The 17,031-nt window shown below is 49.6% G+C and overlaps 6 protein-coding genes across 6 annotated transcripts; 2 read left to right on the top strand and 4 right to left on the bottom strand.

Annotated features, from left to right (window-relative positions):
• Window positions 1–58: 58 nt before the first annotated feature.
• On the top strand, window positions 59–1,821 carry M430DRAFT_44583 (hypothetical protein). The gene is made up of 5 exons (XM_024867710.1): window positions 59–136; window positions 195–288; window positions 429–531; window positions 589–1,118; window positions 1,171–1,821. Exons 3-5 carry the CDS (start codon window positions 522–524, stop codon window positions 1,732–1,734), a joined length of 1,104 nt encoding a protein of 367 aa, XP_024718701.1. The 5' UTR covers window positions 59–136; window positions 195–288; window positions 429–521; the 3' UTR covers window positions 1,735–1,821.
• A 126-nt stretch (window positions 1,822–1,947) lies between these two features.
• On the bottom strand, window positions 1,948–3,680 carry M430DRAFT_68904 (hypothetical protein). Its single transcript, XM_024869387.1, has 2 exons — window positions 3,495–3,680; window positions 1,948–3,438 (listed from the first exon to the last, which is right to left on the bottom strand). Exons 1-2 carry the CDS (start codon window positions 3,519–3,521, stop codon window positions 2,038–2,040), a joined length of 1,428 nt encoding a protein of 475 aa, XP_024718700.1. The 5' UTR covers window positions 3,522–3,680; the 3' UTR covers window positions 1,948–2,037.
• Window positions 3,681–4,576: 896 nt separating this feature from the next.
• M430DRAFT_174182 (hypothetical protein) lies at window positions 4,577–5,824 on the bottom strand. The gene is made up of 2 exons (XM_024863671.1): window positions 5,258–5,824; window positions 4,577–5,140 (listed from the first exon to the last, which is right to left on the bottom strand). The coding sequence occupies exons 1-2, from the start codon at window positions 5,382–5,384 to the stop codon at window positions 4,794–4,796; spliced, it is 474 nt and encodes a 157-aa protein (XP_024718699.1). The 5' UTR covers window positions 5,385–5,824; the 3' UTR covers window positions 4,577–4,793.
• Window positions 5,825–7,308: 1,484 nt separating this feature from the next.
• On the bottom strand, window positions 7,309–9,589 carry M430DRAFT_145174 (hypothetical protein). Its single transcript, XM_024862930.1, has 4 exons — window positions 9,218–9,589; window positions 8,936–9,071; window positions 8,750–8,885; window positions 7,309–8,693 (listed from the first exon to the last, which is right to left on the bottom strand). The coding sequence occupies exons 1-4, from the start codon at window positions 9,365–9,367 to the stop codon at window positions 7,544–7,546; spliced, it is 1,572 nt and encodes a 523-aa protein (XP_024718698.1). The 5' UTR covers window positions 9,368–9,589; the 3' UTR covers window positions 7,309–7,543.
• Window positions 9,590–10,070: 481 nt separating this feature from the next.
• M430DRAFT_68899 (hypothetical protein) lies at window positions 10,071–11,765 on the top strand (the record flags this gene model as incomplete). The annotated part of the gene is made up of 2 exons (XM_024869386.1): window positions 10,071–11,433; window positions 11,484–11,765. Exons 1-2 carry the CDS (start codon window positions 10,432–10,434, stop codon window positions 11,763–11,765), a joined length of 1,284 nt encoding a protein of 427 aa, XP_024718697.1. The 5' UTR covers window positions 10,071–10,431.
• A 291-nt stretch (window positions 11,766–12,056) lies between these two features.
• On the bottom strand, window positions 12,057–15,200 carry M430DRAFT_145170 (hypothetical protein; the record flags this gene model as incomplete). The annotated part of the gene is made up of 2 exons (XM_024862929.1): window positions 15,126–15,200; window positions 12,057–15,077 (listed from the first exon to the last, which is right to left on the bottom strand). The coding sequence occupies exons 1-2, from the start codon at window positions 15,168–15,170 to the stop codon at window positions 12,057–12,059; spliced, it is 3,066 nt and encodes a 1,021-aa protein (XP_024718696.1). The 5' UTR covers window positions 15,171–15,200.
• Between the last annotated feature and the right edge of the window lie 1,831 nt (window positions 15,201–17,031).

Genomic DNA, 17,031 nt, shown 5'->3' with positions numbered 1-17,031 from the left:
ACCAGGTCTAGCACTGCTATCCTTCACGATCTCCTCAAGGAAACACAAACAGCCACATTACATTTTCTTTGGCCAATCAACTGGGAATACTAATCCGGTCTCAAGAGATATACGGTAGAATACTCCGTAGGGACAAGTACTATCAACCTTTCCTTAGCCCATGGTTCTCAAGAACTCCTTCTAACAATCTCCAGGCCCCTTTCACCAACTTTTATTCTTAGACGCGCCACTCTGACTCCAGGTAGATCTTTCCCCTTTGCCTTTCGCACGTGCGACTTCATCAGAGAGGTGAGTGTTTACCTATGCTATGAGCGGTTCGCCTCTCCACAAGCTCTCGGCTCCCTTAAACCCTCCAACATTATTTTCTTGCCTCAACAACAGGTTCATATCTTTCTTTACCTCTTCGACTACACGCTAACACTGCTTAGCCAAGAAAATCTCAGGAAATCACCCTCTTCCTTTGACCTCATCTGAACACTGTTTTCATTCAAGCTCTGTCATCTATCTGCCCAGCCGCCGACATGTCTCACAGTAACATATCCCTACCCCCTACTACCCTGCCATTCAGACATCCTAATCTCTTCCCAGGCAAACGAAACACCTCACGCGCGGTGTTCACGTCCTACGAACGCTCGCTCGCAAAGGCTGCCTGGAACTCTACCAGCGCGCGTCTCTCCCGAGACTCCTTCCTGCCCTTTGCTTCTTGTAGGCTATGTCTCATCCCGGCACGTGACCCCGTGTCCTGCTCCCACGGTGATATCTTCTGTCGCGAGTGTGCGTTGAGCAATATCCTAGCGCAGAAGAAAGAGATCAAGAGGTTGGAGAAGGCTAGGGAGAGAGAAGAAAAGGAGGCGGAGGAAGATAGGATCCGCGAGGAGGATGAAGCGAGAGAGAGAGCTGTGCAGGAGTTTGAGAGGATTCAGATGGGGTTGGAGGCTAAAGTCGGAGGCGCTGGGAAAAAGATCGTAGGGAGAGAGGATGGGAAAATCTTAGTAGAAGAAGATGTTACTGGGAGCAAGAGAGGAGAGAAGAGGAAGTTCGAGCTGGATGAGGATGAGCTTCTTCGCATTGCCCGGGAGGAGAGAACAAAAGCCCGGAAAGCCATTGACGAAGAAAAGGTACGCCCGTTACCGTCTCGCTCGCATGTATCCTATATTAACCACATCACAGGCTTCCAAAACGACCCTCCCTTCCTTCTGGATCCCCTCCATCACGCCTTCCTCCAACACGAACGCGCCCTTACACACCATCTCCAAAAAAGCCAAGCAATCCCCCATCTGCCCCGCCTCCCCAGACGACAACCCTCATCCTTACTCACTACATACCCTAATCAACGTGGTCTTCACCGAAGAAGAAGAAGACGCAACGACCAAAACGCGCCAGCGCATCTGTCCCTCCTGCAAAAAAGTCCTCAGCAACACCTCCAAAGCTATGCTAGCCAAGCCCTGCGGGCACGTCCTCTGCAAGAGCTGCGTCACGAAATTCATGACCCCGTCCGGCGTGCATGATCCCCACGCTCCAGAGGTAGATCAGAATGCCGTCACGTGCTACGTCTGCGATGCGGACCTGACGGACCGGAAACCGAAGAAGGATAAGGATGCCGCCGCCGCGAAAGAGGGGAAGGAAAAGGAGAAGGTTAAGCCGGGCTTGGTAGAGATTAGGTGTGACGGCACGGGCTTTGCGGGGGGAGGCACAAACAAGGTCGAAAAATTGGGCGTCGCATTCCAGTGTTAGTTAGTTGGAGAGAGCAATTGTGTGGCGTCTGGGGCAGCAAGAATCAGGGTAATTAATCGGTATAGGTTATAGAAGATTTATTGAGGGACTTTGACCGTTCTGGAAACCCTTTCAAGACCTCCGTGACCCGCCAATTCTGAGCATCAACAAGGTGTGGGAATCTCTGCCTAGTTCGCTGACCTGTTTCATTTGAGCCATAGAAGTTGGTTCAGTAGACCGCATAAAGAATGTCTGAGGATAATCAACTCCGATGCCACCATAGGTAGTAGTGTTATAATACATGTTGGTACATAGACCCCTCCCCTATTTCTCCGACTTGATGTCTTTCCCCAAGTCCCCGGTCTTCTTACCTAGTTTATCTTGCACATTCTCTTGCAGCTGACCGGCCTCCCTACGCGCAGAATCGACTTTTCTTCCAGTAGCATCCGATATATTACTCGTCACCTCACTTACCTTCTCCCCCGCATTGCCCACTGCCTCCCTCCCCTCCTGTACCAGATCCCCCATTTTCTCCGCCACGTTCCCATACCCCTCCCTGAGAAAACCGCCCACCTTCCCCGCCCCATCTTGGATTGCCTCGCCCGCCTGCGCGGCTAGTTCTGAGGGAGGCGGGTACCGGTTGAGGGCGCGCAGCAGCAGGTAATACGTCTGGATGATCAACTTGTGGATCGTCTCCTTGACGATCATCGTGATCCCATGGCTAAAAAAGCCCTTAAGGATCTCGCCGGCGATACCTTCGTACAGCGCGGTGAAACCCTCCGCCCGGTAGATAGTGAGGATCGTGCTAAAAACCGTAGAGCGCCTGGCAATCCCTTCGGCGTCTTGACCGGCTTTCTCAATGTTGCCTTCCTCTGCTAGGTCTGAGAGGTCGGCTGCTGCAGTTTTGGCAGCAGATGCGCTGCGTCGTGAGGAGGTCTGGGCCCGCGCTTTGGCGAGGGAGAAGGGGTAGGTGATGGTAGAAGCGATGGCTTTGCTGATCGCTGCCATCAAGAACGTAAGCTTAGCTCCCGGATCATCGCGTCTTGATCTCGGCAGGAAGGACTTCTTGAAGAACTCGTATAGGAAAAAGGTAAGGCTTGGATTCAGGGTCAGAACCAACGACGCCGAATACCCCGCCCAAAACCCCTGGATTCCTTTTTCGGATCGAATGCTGGAGGCAATGGCTGCGGCTGAGGGCTCGGAGGATTTGCTTCCAGAACGTGAGCTCACCATCGCTGCTATCTGCTTTCGTGTAACAATATTTGCAATTGGAGTAGTGAAGAACTTCGAGCAGGCTCCCGCCAGCGCTCCTACTCCCAACTCATCGAGGACCGGTAGAGTTCTTGCTCTCTCCCCATGTTTCCGCAGCCTTTGTGTGCGTAGATAATTATAGAACAAGAAAAACAAGAAGGAATCCGCGATGGACTTCCCGGTATCCTGGAGCACCCCGCTGTAGAAAGCAGCTATGCCCCCTTCATTCTTGTATATCTGTTCGAAAGCATCAAGAACGCCTCGGTATTCGCCTCCGTCGGGAGTCGCAGAGGACTTTCGCAGCTGTCGTTGTACCTGGAGGCGCGTTATGATCAGGTCGAGAGGATAGACGGCGAGGTTCGAGATCGCGGTTCCTGTTGAGCCTGCAATCGCGTGGCCTAGAGCGGGTAACGCAGGCCCGTTGAGGGCGGATGAAGACTTCTCTTGCGTCTTGTGGTAGAGGGAGTAAGCATCCTAGATTTTGATCCTTAGCAATACGCTGGTCACCAGGAAGAAATGGCGGTAGATACCAACTGGCTGGTGGAGATGTTTGCCATCTTGTATATTCAAGTGCGGGGACCAAGAAGGGTCATAGAATCATCGAAGGCCAACAACGTGCTTCTGGATCTCATGGGTATCATGAACAAAAGCAATATCGATATCAACCTTGTTGCAGGACTACAAGAGAAAGAGATGAGAAGTAAAGCAAGTTAAATTAAGTTGATAAAGTTATAAAACACCTACCTACCTGTCTTTTGGAAATCTAGAGGTCATCGAGATGATCGACGTCATTGTCTTCTTACCCCGGATTCACATTTTGCCAGAGGTGGTCCGTGCGAGCAGCTCAGGAAAAGCTGCTACAGAACAAGTATGGCTGCACCCCAGAGGATTGCTTATTTTCAAGCTTGCGGTGTCTCAACCTCTAAGGTTAGGCCCATTGCTCGAAAAAGGGGTCTAGTGATGGTATAAGATCCAGGAGGGAGGTCGAAGTCACATGACAAAAGCCCTGTGAGCGGGCAGACAGCTGCTGGATGGATCCGAACTCACCTGGACATCCAGTTGTTGGGAATGAACATATAGAAGCTTCAATGGCCCAGTTGAGCAACCCAATTGAGTGAGTCGTGGTGGGAGAATTGACAGATAGGAATTGAATGAGTACTCGGTCTTTGAGAACGGCTCTCGTAGGTCTTTGCTTGACACCAAAGTAGAGAGTCTTGCTGTCTTGCCCGCTGTCAGGACCCAATCGGCACCTTCTTATAAGCTCATCTAAGTCGAACACATACCGTGAAGAGCTAATCCATTGTGGGCGTTCTTCCAAGTAGTCCGGGGGAGCAAGGGACTTACCAGTCTGCTTGCCCTGTCTTACCTAGGTACCTCCGACTCTGCCGCAATTAGCTCTCGAAAGCCAATGTCAGGATCGAAGCTGTAGACGGACAGAGAGATATTAGAATGACGGATTGTGCTTATTCCGTCCTTCTTTAACCCTTCCAATTGAGTGAGTACTCTGTAGAAGCAATTTCTTTTCAATCACGTGACTGCGACAGCTAGGTGGAGGTACGTGCCGTAGGTAGGTACACACAGCATCATATCACTCCACGATAGCAGAATAAGATGGGAGCATTTCATGCGTGGGCATGCACGTAAAGGTATGATGATGAATATAAGGTTTTTTAGAGAGTAGTGTCGGATCGATACAAGATAATATAATACAGCCCAACCGGTCTATCCGTCTGCCTATACTCTCTGTACTCGATCGACCCCTTCTGCTTTTCCGACTCCTTGCTATGCAACACACACACCGACAGCGAGGCGGCCAACCACTAGCTAATTTACACGTACTTGCACATCATGGAAACCATGAGGTCGAACAGACCGATGGCCTCAACGAAGGCGAAACCCAAAATGGCGTAAGAGAAAAGTTGAGCACGCATGCTGGGGTTGCGAGCGACGGCGGTCAAGAGAGAGGCGAAGACCATACCGATACCGATACCAGCACCTCCCAATCCGATGGCGGCGGAACCCATACCCAGGTTCTGGGAGACTTGGACCATGGCGTTGGCGATCTCAGAGGAGTATGGGCGGACAGTCTGGCGGCCCATGACGCTGCGGGTGGTGGCATTGAGGATGCTGGAGGCTTGCTGACGCTTGATGGTCTGGAAGGCGTTGGCGCGGACACCTGTTGTCGGAGCTCAATTAGCATCTGCAATTGTCTCTGACGTACACAGCTTGCTCTGCAAAAGTTTCTCTCGAGTGTCCAGTGTCGTACGGGACGGCGGAACGGGCCATTGCTTACCGGAGAAGGCACGTTGAGAGACCTGAGTCTGAACGTTGGCGCGGACCATGGGGCGGGCGGCCTTGACGGTGGTAGAGGCCATCATGGAGGCCATCTTGGGGGCAATCATGCGTGCGGAAGCAGCCATTGTGTTGTGGTGATAGTGGGGCGGAGGGAGGAGGAGGAGTGTGAAGGTGTGAGAGTGAGAGTGAGACGAAGACCTCGAGGTGGAGTAGAGATTTTCAGGGCTGTGTGGGAGAGTAGCTGAGCAAATGGAAGGAGAGAAGGAGGGAGAGAGAGCTCAGGTTGGGAGGAAGAGTTTTCTGTTTCGTTTAACTAAGTACGGAGAGGCGGCAGCCCGGGTAACAGAGTCCGTCCTAACCAGAGGCAGAGGGCGCAGGCATTGGCAGCAAAGGGGGGGCGAAGATTCCGGTTGCTCCTTCAGACCTCGGGATGTAGGATGCGAGACTTTTTCCAACGTGGAGGCTGGGGCCGTGCCAGGCCTACCTTGGGACTACCTTGGTTGAGCAGCCCAGAAGAGGCATGATGCTACAGCAACTGCACCGTAGTCATGCTCCTAGCAGGTGTCTAGCAGCCCCTCCGTGAGCGAGTTGGGGGGAGCTGTCGCGGTTGTGGTTGGATGACATCTCGAACAGCTGGGCCTCCTGAAGGATAGCTCAGACTCTCAATTGAAGACGCCGGCCGCTGCAGCCAACCATTGGCCGGGCAGAGGGCGCGGTGGGTTCAGAAATAACGGGTCGGTGCTGCGCGGTGCCTCCTGGTTCCCACTATTCCCACTATTATTTCCACTTGGCGTCTGTTATAGTGTAGGAGCTTCTCCGTACTTGGCTATTCGTAGCAGCATCGGGCGAACGCGGGAATTGCATCGCGCCGTGCTGGCTCACCCCTTACGACGGAGGGACACCGCACAGAGGTACCGTTACCGAGTGCTCCGTATCATCGTATATGTCTTTCCTTTTTTTTTCTGGAGGTTTTATGATGTTTTCTGGCTCTCTTGCTTGAGGTTGTTTGCTTTGCTTTCCTTTTTCTAAAATCTCTGGGTTTTCATCCAGCCCCTGTCCATGGTGGGTGTTCTCCGTCCGGCGTACCGATAGCATCCCTGCTCAATACATCACCCCCGAGCATCCTTATCTCGACGACGACACCACGCATATCTTGTGTGTGCACACTGCACAACCGTCAACAAGCACATCTCGGTAGGCATATTAGGGGTCGTATAATAACATCAAAGACTCGAGGGAAGATGAAAATTGGAAATTTGCTACGGTAGACTGTAGCAACGGGACAATGACGAAATCCCGTTCCTGACCGCGTTGCGGGAGGATTGATCATTGGCTGATTGCTGCAGTCGCCTTCTCCAGATACATCATAGTCCGTGATCCCCAATTCCACAGCCAGACAACTTGAGTAATGTGAGCCTCAGTGCGGCTGCATGTCAAATTTTCACATTCTTCTCCTTTTCCCTGCGGCGGAGGTTTTCTGTCAACTTGCCAACTGTCCCGTCGTGTTTCCGACCAGGCCCGGAATGCCGTAGTGACTTCTCCACTCTCTGGCTATCAATCCATGATCCTGGAAGCCCGATTACATCCGCAGCTCACAAATTTGCGCGTGGGGCCGCATTGAATAATAGTTAATTTTAAAAAAAAATATTAAAAAAAAAAAAATGAAATAAAAGGACGCGGAAGCTCTGGAAATTTGACAAGAGTGCAAAATAAAGACAAATTATCCTACGGAGGATTCCTTTGTGTTACGGGGCGAACACGAAATCATTGTCATCACTGGGTCAACGGAAAAAAAACTCTTTTTCCCTTTTGCCTTTTCTTTCCTTGGGGGGCTTCCGCTGGGACGTGCGGATCACGTGACATACCGGCCCCGGAGCACTGCTGGTCCCGCGGCGGAACCGCCGGGAGTATGAGCACTGTGGACTCGTGAAGGACCCAATATTATTGGGCTTTCGCTACAATGTACCGATCACTGAATTACTTTCAGCGATTGAGACATGAGTTGAGTATGGGCCCTCCAAGCATCGATGATCTCAATACTTCCAATTTCCGCGATGTCTCTTGCATTCAACAATCAAGGAGCAGTAAACCTTGGGAAAAGCGGGATTGTTCAATTTGCTAGAGGCTTCTCTTGCTGTCGACTCCCATGGAGTCAAAGAAGAAGAGTAGTTCTTCCATATCAGCGAGGCAACGATCCTTGGTATTGATATATGCGAACACTTGTCGCATTTCGCAGCCAACATCGTTTCCATTTCCTGGTATCCAGAGAAAATGGCAATTGAACTTATTTAACGCGAACAGCCTTGACTTTTGCCTTCTCCAGCCATCTAAGGTCACCAGCTGTTGTCGCCTTTTGTATATTGTACAGTTCGTCGATCAGGGCCGGTACAAAGGTCCCGGGTCCCTTGACGTCTTCACGAGCTGCCGCAATTTCTGCCGCAATCTCATAGTGAAGCAACCCTGCCAGAGTACTAAGGAGCTTGTCCTCACGACTGACAGCAAGCATCAAGGATATCGTGGTTCCCAAAACACATCCACTGCCTGTAATTCTTCCTAGCAGCTCGTGCCCGTTCGAGATAGCAAAGGTGCGAGATCCGTCACTCAAGAAATCGGTTGCACCCGTCATGACGATGACGTTCCGCTCTCTTGCTGCCAGATCTCGAACCAACGCTGCCTTCTCGGCATCGTCCAGGGTGCTTGGGCCACTGTCAACCCCTCGTTGTTGAGCGGTTGATCCGAAAACAGTTTTGATCTCGCCTTCATTACCTTTGATAACATCAAAGTAGCCTCCAGCCAATAAGGTTTTAACTGCGGATCTTCGTAGGGCAGTAGCACCAGCACCGACAGGATCGAGTACAACTGGCCCCCCTTCCAAGTTGTAAGCCCGTAATGCTCGTGAATAGTTCTGTAGCCCTTCTGGTGTTACTCCTCCTATGTTGATGACCAGGCTACCTCCAAATTTGCAGAGATCTGTCGCCTCCTCACCATGATTTGCCATTATGGGAGAGCCACCCACGGCCAATGCAACATTTGCTGCAAAGTTCTGAACAACCATGTTTGTCATGTTATGCGAGAGTGGTGTCTTCTCGCCAACTGCCTTGATGATCATAGGTACCTGGTCAATGAGATCACCTGCGTCTTGTTTCTTCTTTGTGTTTGCCAATGATGCTGCGGCAAATGGCGGGGGGGTCTTGACGAGACTGAGAAGCTTCTCAGCGGCCTTTTTAGGATCCTTTGCAGCCATGATAGCACTCACAATTGCAACCCCGTCCAGTTGTTTGGTCGGATGTGCTGATTGATATAAGACACGTTGAACTGTTTCGGAGTTGATTCCTCCGATTGACACCGTTCGTACATTTTTGCCTTCATCCGCTATGGCTTGAAGTATTTGCTGCGTGCCTGATGTTCCAATTACAGACTTGGTGTTGGTTTTCCTATTTGACGTTAATTACATGGGCTTCTTCGCATTAAGGAATTGAATAATACGTACGTCGGAGTTGCAAACATGGTCCCAATACCAAGATAATCAGCCCCGTCCCTACAGGCTTTCTGTGCCTCTTCAACCGTGGAAACCGTTACACCGATGATTGCATCTTTGCCGAGTAATTTCCTGGCAGTTTTCAAGTCTCGTTCAAGTTAGGAAACGGTGGAAAGATATTCAGTAACATGAACATACCCAGATCATCTTGACCAATATGTACACCCTCGCAGCCAATCGCCAAGGCAACATCGATGCGATCGTTGATGAGAAGCGGAATGTTGTATCTCTGCGTCACAGCGTGCAACTTTCGAGCAGTGGACACCAGCGTAGCCTGAAAAGGCTCTCATCAGTTTTTGTCTTTTCAGCTGGTCCCAGGAGGATGCTGAGGGGAAGATGTCACTCTAAGAACCGGAGAGAGACAAAGATATTGCATAACACATTCCAAGAGCGGGAGACGAAAGAAGAAAAGTCCCTTACTGTATCGCTGACTTTGTCTCTATATTGGCAAATGGTGACCCCGCCATTCAATGCAGCCTCGACGACCTCAACAAGATCTCTGTCACCGAGGATTGCAGAGGTAGAATCGGTAACCAGATAAAGGGAGTAGTCAACATCCCCGGGACCCATTGCGAACCACCGGTGTGCTTGATTGACAATTGCTTCAAGCTTCCACGGTCTGGAGCGACCCTGATGAATAATCACGTGTATTCTCTTGGTCCTTCCCCGCCTTAGCAAACCGGATTCGGGGCGCAAACAAGATGTTAAGCGTTTAAACGATTGTGGTTCATGCGATGTGGAATGCAGCACACAGTTCTTCTCAAAGACGGTTCCTGAATCACCACAAACGTTCTTGAAGTCGCCGGGAGCAGAAATGATCGCTAAAAGGAGGGGATCCGATATGAAAGAGGGGTTGATATAATTAGCGCGGCCGCCAGTAATTACGGAGCCTTTACTGTATAATCGGCGTGTAAATAGCCGAAGAATATACTGGAAATATCGCAAACGGTACATGTGCTAATTTAAGGTACACTTTTTTAGACTAGAGGTAATTACCGAGCTGCGCTACTGTAACAATTTTCTGGTCTTTCTTTTTACACGTACCCTCCTCCACTTCACAACTCACTTTACAAAACCGTCAGAACAAGACAACAGTCTCCATCCTCCTCCAAACCAACCCAGACACTATCGTCAGTTCTGCTCTACCAGACCTGATCACCCAATCTCACACACAACGCGCTGTTCTCGACACCCCCCCGCTTGGCCTCCCCAGTGAATAGTGTCAGTTTCGAAGAACGCGCTCCTCCTCGCAAAAGCAAAGGGAGTCCCATCTTCCACGAAAAAACACCATCAACCAAACCATCAGCAGTCAACTGATACATCTGCGTTATATGTATCTCACACCCAACGCCAACGACCTCAGACACCAGCCGCCTCTCGAGCTGCAACGACTTCGCATACCGCGGAAACCTTGTAGCTCCTATTTCTCTTCCAACGGCTAATCCACCGATCTTCGAATGTTTCGTTAGAAAAAGAAATCACTGTCATCGACACTCTATCTCCTTCACTGTTTCGCTCGCCCCCTCCGCTTCTGCATGTTCCATGTCGCATCGCCCCGTCGCCTAACGGTCATTATCGAGCCCTAAACTACATAGAACTCAACGCATTCACGTCATCTCAAGAAAGCCGCAGCCATGGTTACCATCAATATCCGCAGCGATGTCAAGGACCCCTTCTACCGATACAAGATGGAGAAACTCCAGTCGAAGATCGAGGGCAAGGGTAACGGCATCAAGACAGTCATCGTCAATCTCAGCAGCGTCGCTCAATCTCTCGCGCGCCCTGGAGCCTACGTTATCAAGTACTTTGGCTTTGAACTAGGAGCCCAGACCAATACCAACCCTGCCGATGATCGATGGATTATCAACGGTGCACATGAGGCTTCTAAACTCCAAGATTATCTTGATGGCTTCATCAACAAGTTCGTTCTCTGCAAGAAATGCAAGAATCCCGAAACCGATGTGGTCATTAAGGACGGCCGTATCTTGCTGGACTGCAAGGCTTGTGGTCAGCGGTCCGATGTAGATCTTCGCTTGAAGCTCAGCGGTTTCATCCTCAAGAACCAGCCAAAGAAGGGCAAGAAAGACAAAGCTGAGAAGAAAGCCGCACGCAAAGCCAGAGAGAACCGCAACGGTGACAGCAAAGAAAATGGTCATGCCAGTGGTGGTGAGAGTAACTCCGAGAATGGCTCCAACGGCAATGGCGACGTTGGTATTGAAGCTGGCAGCGATGATGAAATGACTCGCCGTATCAAGGCTGAGGCTCAAGAGATTGATGCAACACCAGTTGAGGTCAAAGATGATGAATGGACGGTTGACATGTCAGCGGAAGCCGTCAGAGCTCGCCAGCAACAACTTCCCGACGACCTCAAGCAGAAGCTTGTCCTTGGTGGCGACGACGATGAAGAAGAAGGCGAAGGTGGGGGAAACTCCAGTTACGACCAACTAGGAAGCTGGATCCTCAGCGAGGCTGAAGAAAAGGGCGGCGTCAATAACGTTGACGACGTTGCTATCTATCTCAAGGCCAAGGAGCTTGGTATTGAAGCCAAGCACCGTACTCTCCTGGTCCTGGTCCAGACCATCTTCGACGATGATATCGTCAAGCAGATCCCTAAGCGTGCTGGAATGCTTAAGAACGTGAGTTGTTCAATCTATTATATACAGGAATATTTACTAACATCATATAGATGGTTAGCTCCGAGAAACATGAGAAGGCTCTTCTCGGAGGAGTGGAACGCTTCATTGGGATCCGAGGCAAAGAGAACCCAGAGATCTATAATCTGACGTCTAAGATCCTCATGGTTCTCTACAATGAGGATATCGTCAGTGAAGAGATGCTCACTAAATGGGGCACCAAAGCCAGCAAGAAATACATCGATCTCCCAACCAGCAAGAAGGTGCGCAAGTCTGCCGAGGCCTTCCTCACCTGGCTCGCCGAGGCCGAGAGCGATGACGAGGACTCCGAATAACCTGTCTGTCTTGGATGGTGCTAGCTTTATGGCTAGCAATTCATTGAAAGGGTTTTTTAGCACGTCCCGGTCGTGGACTGCTCAGTCTCTTGGACTTTGGCAGGCTTGCAATTTCTGTTTTGAACTGGTCTGCTAGATTGGGAATAGTCCCTAGAACTGTTCGTTGTATCCTTGTTGCCCACTCGTTCTTTGGTTACTCCAAAAGCGCTCCTAGTAATAGCAAATAAAAGCATTCCCCTCATTCAACAACATATCACTATTGCTCCTCGATATTTACTTGTGAATTTGCCATCATTTTGCTACTAATATGTCTAATGCCGAGAATTTATATCCAGCTAACACAGGCCTCTCAACTTCTTCGTTCTTCCCAGCCATCTGCATGGCTAACCACACTGTATCTCCATTCACCACTGAGAGAGCATCACGAACATCCTCGCGAGTCGGTATTAGATCTGCAAGAAGCTCCACAGCGTCATCGAACATCTCGTCATCCATCCGGACATACTCAGCGATCGCGATCATAAGCCTCACCAAGCTCTCCCAAACCTGGTTGACCTGCGAGAATATGCCTCGGCCCCCTGATCCCTTTCTCTCAGCCAACACCTTCGCTCGGGCTTGCCGCGTCTTCTTCATCAAATCCGGCCATTCAGTCTGGATCCTAGTGGCCATGAAATCGCCTGCGCATCGGCAGATCTCCGCCACTGCGTCTGCAGCGGCAATCTCCACGAACGGTTCCTCGTCGTAGAGGCGCTTGATCACAACGGGCCAGATGTCGTTGACGAGAGGCAGGAACTCGTCTTCGTTGTTGTGCAGCGCTCTACAGGCTGTACTGACGAGACCGAGTAATCTCGCCCGTAGGACGGGCGATTGGTTCGTCAGGTAGTGTTGGCCGAGACGTGCGATGCTCTGGACCATGGAGTAGACTTTCGTTGGTGGAGCTTTTTGGACTTCTCCTGTCTCCTCTTCTTGTTCCTGTTCTTCGCCCTCTTTCGAAGCATCTGCTTCATCGAGCAGCGTCTTTGCATCCTTCCAAGGCTTTCTGGGGAAATCTTCATGAGGAAGAGGTTCCTCTTCGATCTTCGACTTCTTCTTGATCATCTCGACGATCTCTTGGATGGTGGGGATTTGTGTTCCGGTTTTCCGATGATCAATATCAGGTCCACCTTCTATTTGAAGTTGGCCCGATTTCGAGCCTACGGTCACAATTTCTCCTAGGACGGAGAATAATATATCGACAAGGCGTTGATAACCGTGGAAGTTATCTAACGCAGCGAATATCGACCCCACCACATCATCTAGGTAAAGTAATAAAGATGGTCCTGTGAGTCGGATCATCATTACTAAGACTTGAGGAGCTTGTGGCGATATATCAAAAGTATTAAGTCTTAAGGAAATTGCATTAACCATATAGTCAACGTTGTCGACAATCATATCGCTTGCATTGGCATATTCACATGCCCTAGAAATTATGTTGAGTGAGGTAATAGCATGCTCCCTTAACCTGGCATTCGGTGATCCAAGGAGTTGTGTGACAGGGTAAAGTGTGTCCACGAGTTCCGTTCGAAACCCTTTCTTCAGCCGTTGTGCAGTATCGGCCACGACCTCTAAGGCAATAGCTTGTAGACGCCAGTCAGATGTCCTCTCGTCGGGATCTGAAAGAATCGAGAGAGAGTATGAGAAAAGTTCTTGCTCCATAGCTTCTTGCTCATTGGATAGTGTGAGTGTAGAGCTGAAAAACTCATCAAGGTCCCGGTTCTTGGATGCTGAGACTCTTACGAGTTGACAGGAGAGCCAAAATGCCGAGATAAGACTTGGACCGGATGCTTCACGGGCATATTCGAGCATCTCGCCTGCCATATCTATCTGCAACTGTCTCGTCCCAACACTCGCTAGCAACTTGGTGAGCTGATCTCGGGTCTGCCTTTGACTCTCTTCTGACAATATGATCGGGTGGAAGTTGGTTGAAAGAGCATTGTCGGTTGTTAAGGTCATTGCAGCCTGACTATTCAAATCAAAATCTGTCTCCTGCAAGACCTTTGGAGCATGTGATGATTCCAGGGTGACTGTAATACTATCCCGGAGTGAGCTTGCTAGAGTATTCTCCAAGATCGAGGAATCTAGATTTAAGCCTACTAGCAACTCCTGTGCTTTGGATAGTTGCTTCAATGCAGAATTCTTGGCCGTCTCGTCATTTGATTGCATTACTCGAGGCAAGCTGGTAACCCAGTTATAGATGGTCCCCTTTATCAAATCGCACAGGTCGGGGTGGACCATGGCGAGATCCGTAAGTGTAGTGCTCCTGGTCATGCTGTCGTCGGCTGCAATACCATCTAATGTCATACATGTCTCCACCAGCATGGAAGCCGATTCGGACAATGTGTCATGACACTCGTCCAAGAGAGTGAGACAAAGTTTATTGAGGGCTTTGAGAACATCGGTGGATTCGTGTTTACGAAGTCTGATGACATTGGAGAGTGCAAGCTTGATTTGAGCAGCAGTCGCTTTCAACCATGACTTGGTAAGGACCTTGTTCTCGGCTTTTGAATCTTCACCATCTTTGTCTTTGATATTTCGAGTGCGCAAGTCGCTCAATGTTGAGACGAGAACATGCTCCAGAACTTCCAAAGCACTGACAATCGTTCTGCGAGACCTCCGAGTAGATGTGCTTGGCATGAGACACTTTGTCAGACCAGAAATCGTACCTGGAAGAAAGTTTGCAAGGGCTTGCGGATCCTTGACGCAATGCCATACAGCATCCAACGCCCTCAATGCTTGAAGCTGTGTATCCGGCGATGGCCCACCGGTGACTCCATCCAGTATTACTGTCACACAATGCCCCAACGCTGGTATCGTGCCGGTCTCAACCAATGCAGTGGCTCCACCTGGTGTTATACTCAAGTCTCTGAATAAGGCTGCTAAAGCACCATATGCTTCAATCATCAGCTCCTCGGGTGCAGGTGTGGAATTTTGACCAGGTACACCACCAGCAACAAATGTGAGGAGTATGAGAAGTTGTTTAGCAAGGTCCAAAGAAATCCTGGTTCTCCATCCATATTCCAGCAGAACTCTCAGGCATTTTATAGTCAACTCGGAAAGGCTGTCTGTGTACTTTTGTTTCCGTCGGAGGATCTGTGAAAGCGGGAAGAAAACGTAGTCGGCCAATTTGTCGTCAAACACTCCGTCGGTGCGCTGACATTTCTGTTGTAGTGTTTCCAGGAGTTTTTTCGTGGATTCCGTCAAGGACTTGGCACTGGTAGCGCTGCCATCATCTCGGAGCGCGAGTTGGCTGAGCTCGACACAGCGAGGTTTGAGCTGTTGAACGATTAGCACGCAGTAGAGAGACTATATTAACAAGCTTACCTCCTGGAAAAGATCATTTCTCGCAGAGCGACCTCCTGTTTCCATGACAAGAATTGAAGATGAAGGAAGTTCAGTCGCATGGCGAAGTAAAGACTTGCGCGAGGCTGACGTCGCAAATTCGAAGATGGGCGAAGCGGTCACCAATTATAGCACGTGACCTGTCCTGTTTCAAGGGTGCACTTGAGTCACTGAAGACAGCCTTCATGATTCTTCGGTTTGAAATATTTATGGAACTATGTGAAACACTTAGATATATAGAATGTCAGCATATCTCCTACCTTATGTGGAAGAGGTGTTTTTGTAGACTCAGTTGTTGCGTACAAAAGGTAAATCATCTCGCCAAATACAGCCTCATCGCAAGGCTGAACAACCCCCCCCCCACCCCCCGCCCCAGACCTTCTGGTTCTATTCCAGCAGCCAGCTTCAGTCTAAATAAACAACATAAATTTCCAGCACTCGAGCTCTAATGTAGTCGCATTTCAATCGAAAATGTGAAAGCCATCTAGGGAATTTCCACAAAGGATCCTTGGTAACCCTGTTTCACAGCCTTCTCCACTCAAAAACTTTCATTCGTGCAGCGAATACACATGCCCCTCATATATTTTCTTACCCCTCCTTGAATGTCTATACCACAGAGTTTCTGACAACCCCTCTACCCCGTCTGCAGGACCTAGGATCAAGAGAACAGCTCTACCGGGTTACAAGATCTAGAAGCGGTTGACGAGATGTGATCTAAACCTACTTCTCGAATCCTCGAGTTACTTGCACTCAGTTCACCATGAAAGGAAGACGCGGCTCGGGGTTGGTGTAGGGAGTTTGATATTCAAATTGAGAAGAGAGACGAGGGTGAGACTGGTGCAGGATATGCCTGGATTGTTGATGGAAAGCTGGCAAGGGGAGGAAAGGGATTGGTAGAAAAGACAACCAGTCTACCAGGGAATAAGTGACAGCAGCGACGAGAGCATAGCTCCCATAGAGCCATCAATTCCCATTCTCAAGGTCATCAAACCACTGGGGTTACAAGAAATGGGGGGGCGTGTTCCTCGAACAGATTTCCTTGCACTCCTCCCCCGAAACCCGCCTCGTAGCAGAATGAAGAACAGGTTTCAATCAAGAACATTTGGTGTCTAACTTCATGTACATACAGCTTGCTGGTTGCATGCCGGTGTATGAGGACAATGTGATGAATTACCCAGGAGATGATCGAAAGCAGGAGGATGGGAAGATTTACGCATCCCTATCATAAGGTATGTAATAACTCCGGATCCGGTTCCATGATGTGCCCACTAAATGATCCAAGTTGCTCAAACAGCTCTAGTAATTGCAACAGTACCTAGGTATGTTTCTAAGATAGAAAGTTGATCATGCATGAGATATGCGTCCAAAATTCATGTCCGAGTTACCTAGTACTCGTTTCTTGAAATCGCTTCGCTATTTGCACATTTTCAAATAATCTGGCAACGAATCTTTTGTCCCAAACATCCGTTACCACGCGTGTCTGCCAATGCGATTTCTCTGATCCTTCTGGAGCGGCCAAGACTCGAAAATTCGGTCTCTTGTCTATTTGCCTTCATGATAGAGGGTACGGCAAGGCCTGATACCCTTCCTAAAAGAACTTCGAAATCAGAACTAAGAAGATTTTCGGTCTAAGATATCTCCATAGGAATAGCTGGACAGGGAGGGATGTCTCCATGTTAGAACCGGGTGGCCTATAGAAAGGAAAGAAGACTGAATAGTAAGAAAATAGAGAGTAGAATAGAGAATACGGGGCAGATGTTAATTCAAGCTGCCTTTAGACCGTGTTGATAGTAATGAAGCTTGTGTTTTCAAATGATTTTACTGTAATTGTAGACTAGCTAGTCTAATGCATGGCCAAAACGAGAGGTGGCCTGCCCACAAGCTTATC

This window comes from Amorphotheca resinae (genome assembly GCF_003019875.1).
Source record: "Amorphotheca resinae ATCC 22711 unplaced genomic scaffold M430scaffold_10, whole genome shotgun sequence".
Classification (NCBI taxonomy): Eukaryota; Fungi; Ascomycota; class Leotiomycetes; order Helotiales; family Amorphothecaceae; genus Amorphotheca; species Amorphotheca resinae.
Note: the sequence above shows the minus strand (reverse complement) of the source record. Positions and strands in the feature narration are given on the sequence as shown.

Coding starts and splice junctions, on each gene's coding strand:
- M430DRAFT_44583 (XM_024867710.1), top strand. Junction 1,119..1,170: donor AAGCCATTGACGAAGAAAAG/GTACGCCCGTTA, acceptor ACCACATCACAG/GCTTCCAAAACGACCCTCCC.
- M430DRAFT_68904 (XM_024869387.1), bottom strand. CDS start 3,521: ATGGCAAACATCTCCACCAGCCAGTTG. Junction 3,439..3,494: donor ACATCTCCACCAGCCAGTTG/GTATCTACCGCC, acceptor ATCAAAATCTAG/GATGCTTACTCCCTCTACCA.
- M430DRAFT_174182 (XM_024863671.1), bottom strand. CDS start 5,384: ATGGCTGCTTCCGCACGCATGATTGCCCCCAAGATGGCCTCCATGATG. Junction 5,141..5,257: donor CTCTCAACGTGCCTTCTCCG/GTAAGCAATGGC, acceptor CTCCGACAACAG/GTGTCCGCGCCAACGCCTTC.
- M430DRAFT_145174 (XM_024862930.1), bottom strand. CDS start 9,367: ATGGGTCCCGGGGATGTTGACTACTCCCTTTATCTGGTTACCGATTCT. Junction 9,072..9,217: donor GAGACAAAGTCAGCGATACA/GTAAGGGACTTT, acceptor GAGCCTTTTCAG/GCTACGCTGGTGTCCACTGC. Junction 8,886..8,935: donor TATTGGTCAAGATGATCTGG/GTATGTTCATGT, acceptor AACTTGAACGAG/ACTTGAAAACTGCCAGGAAA.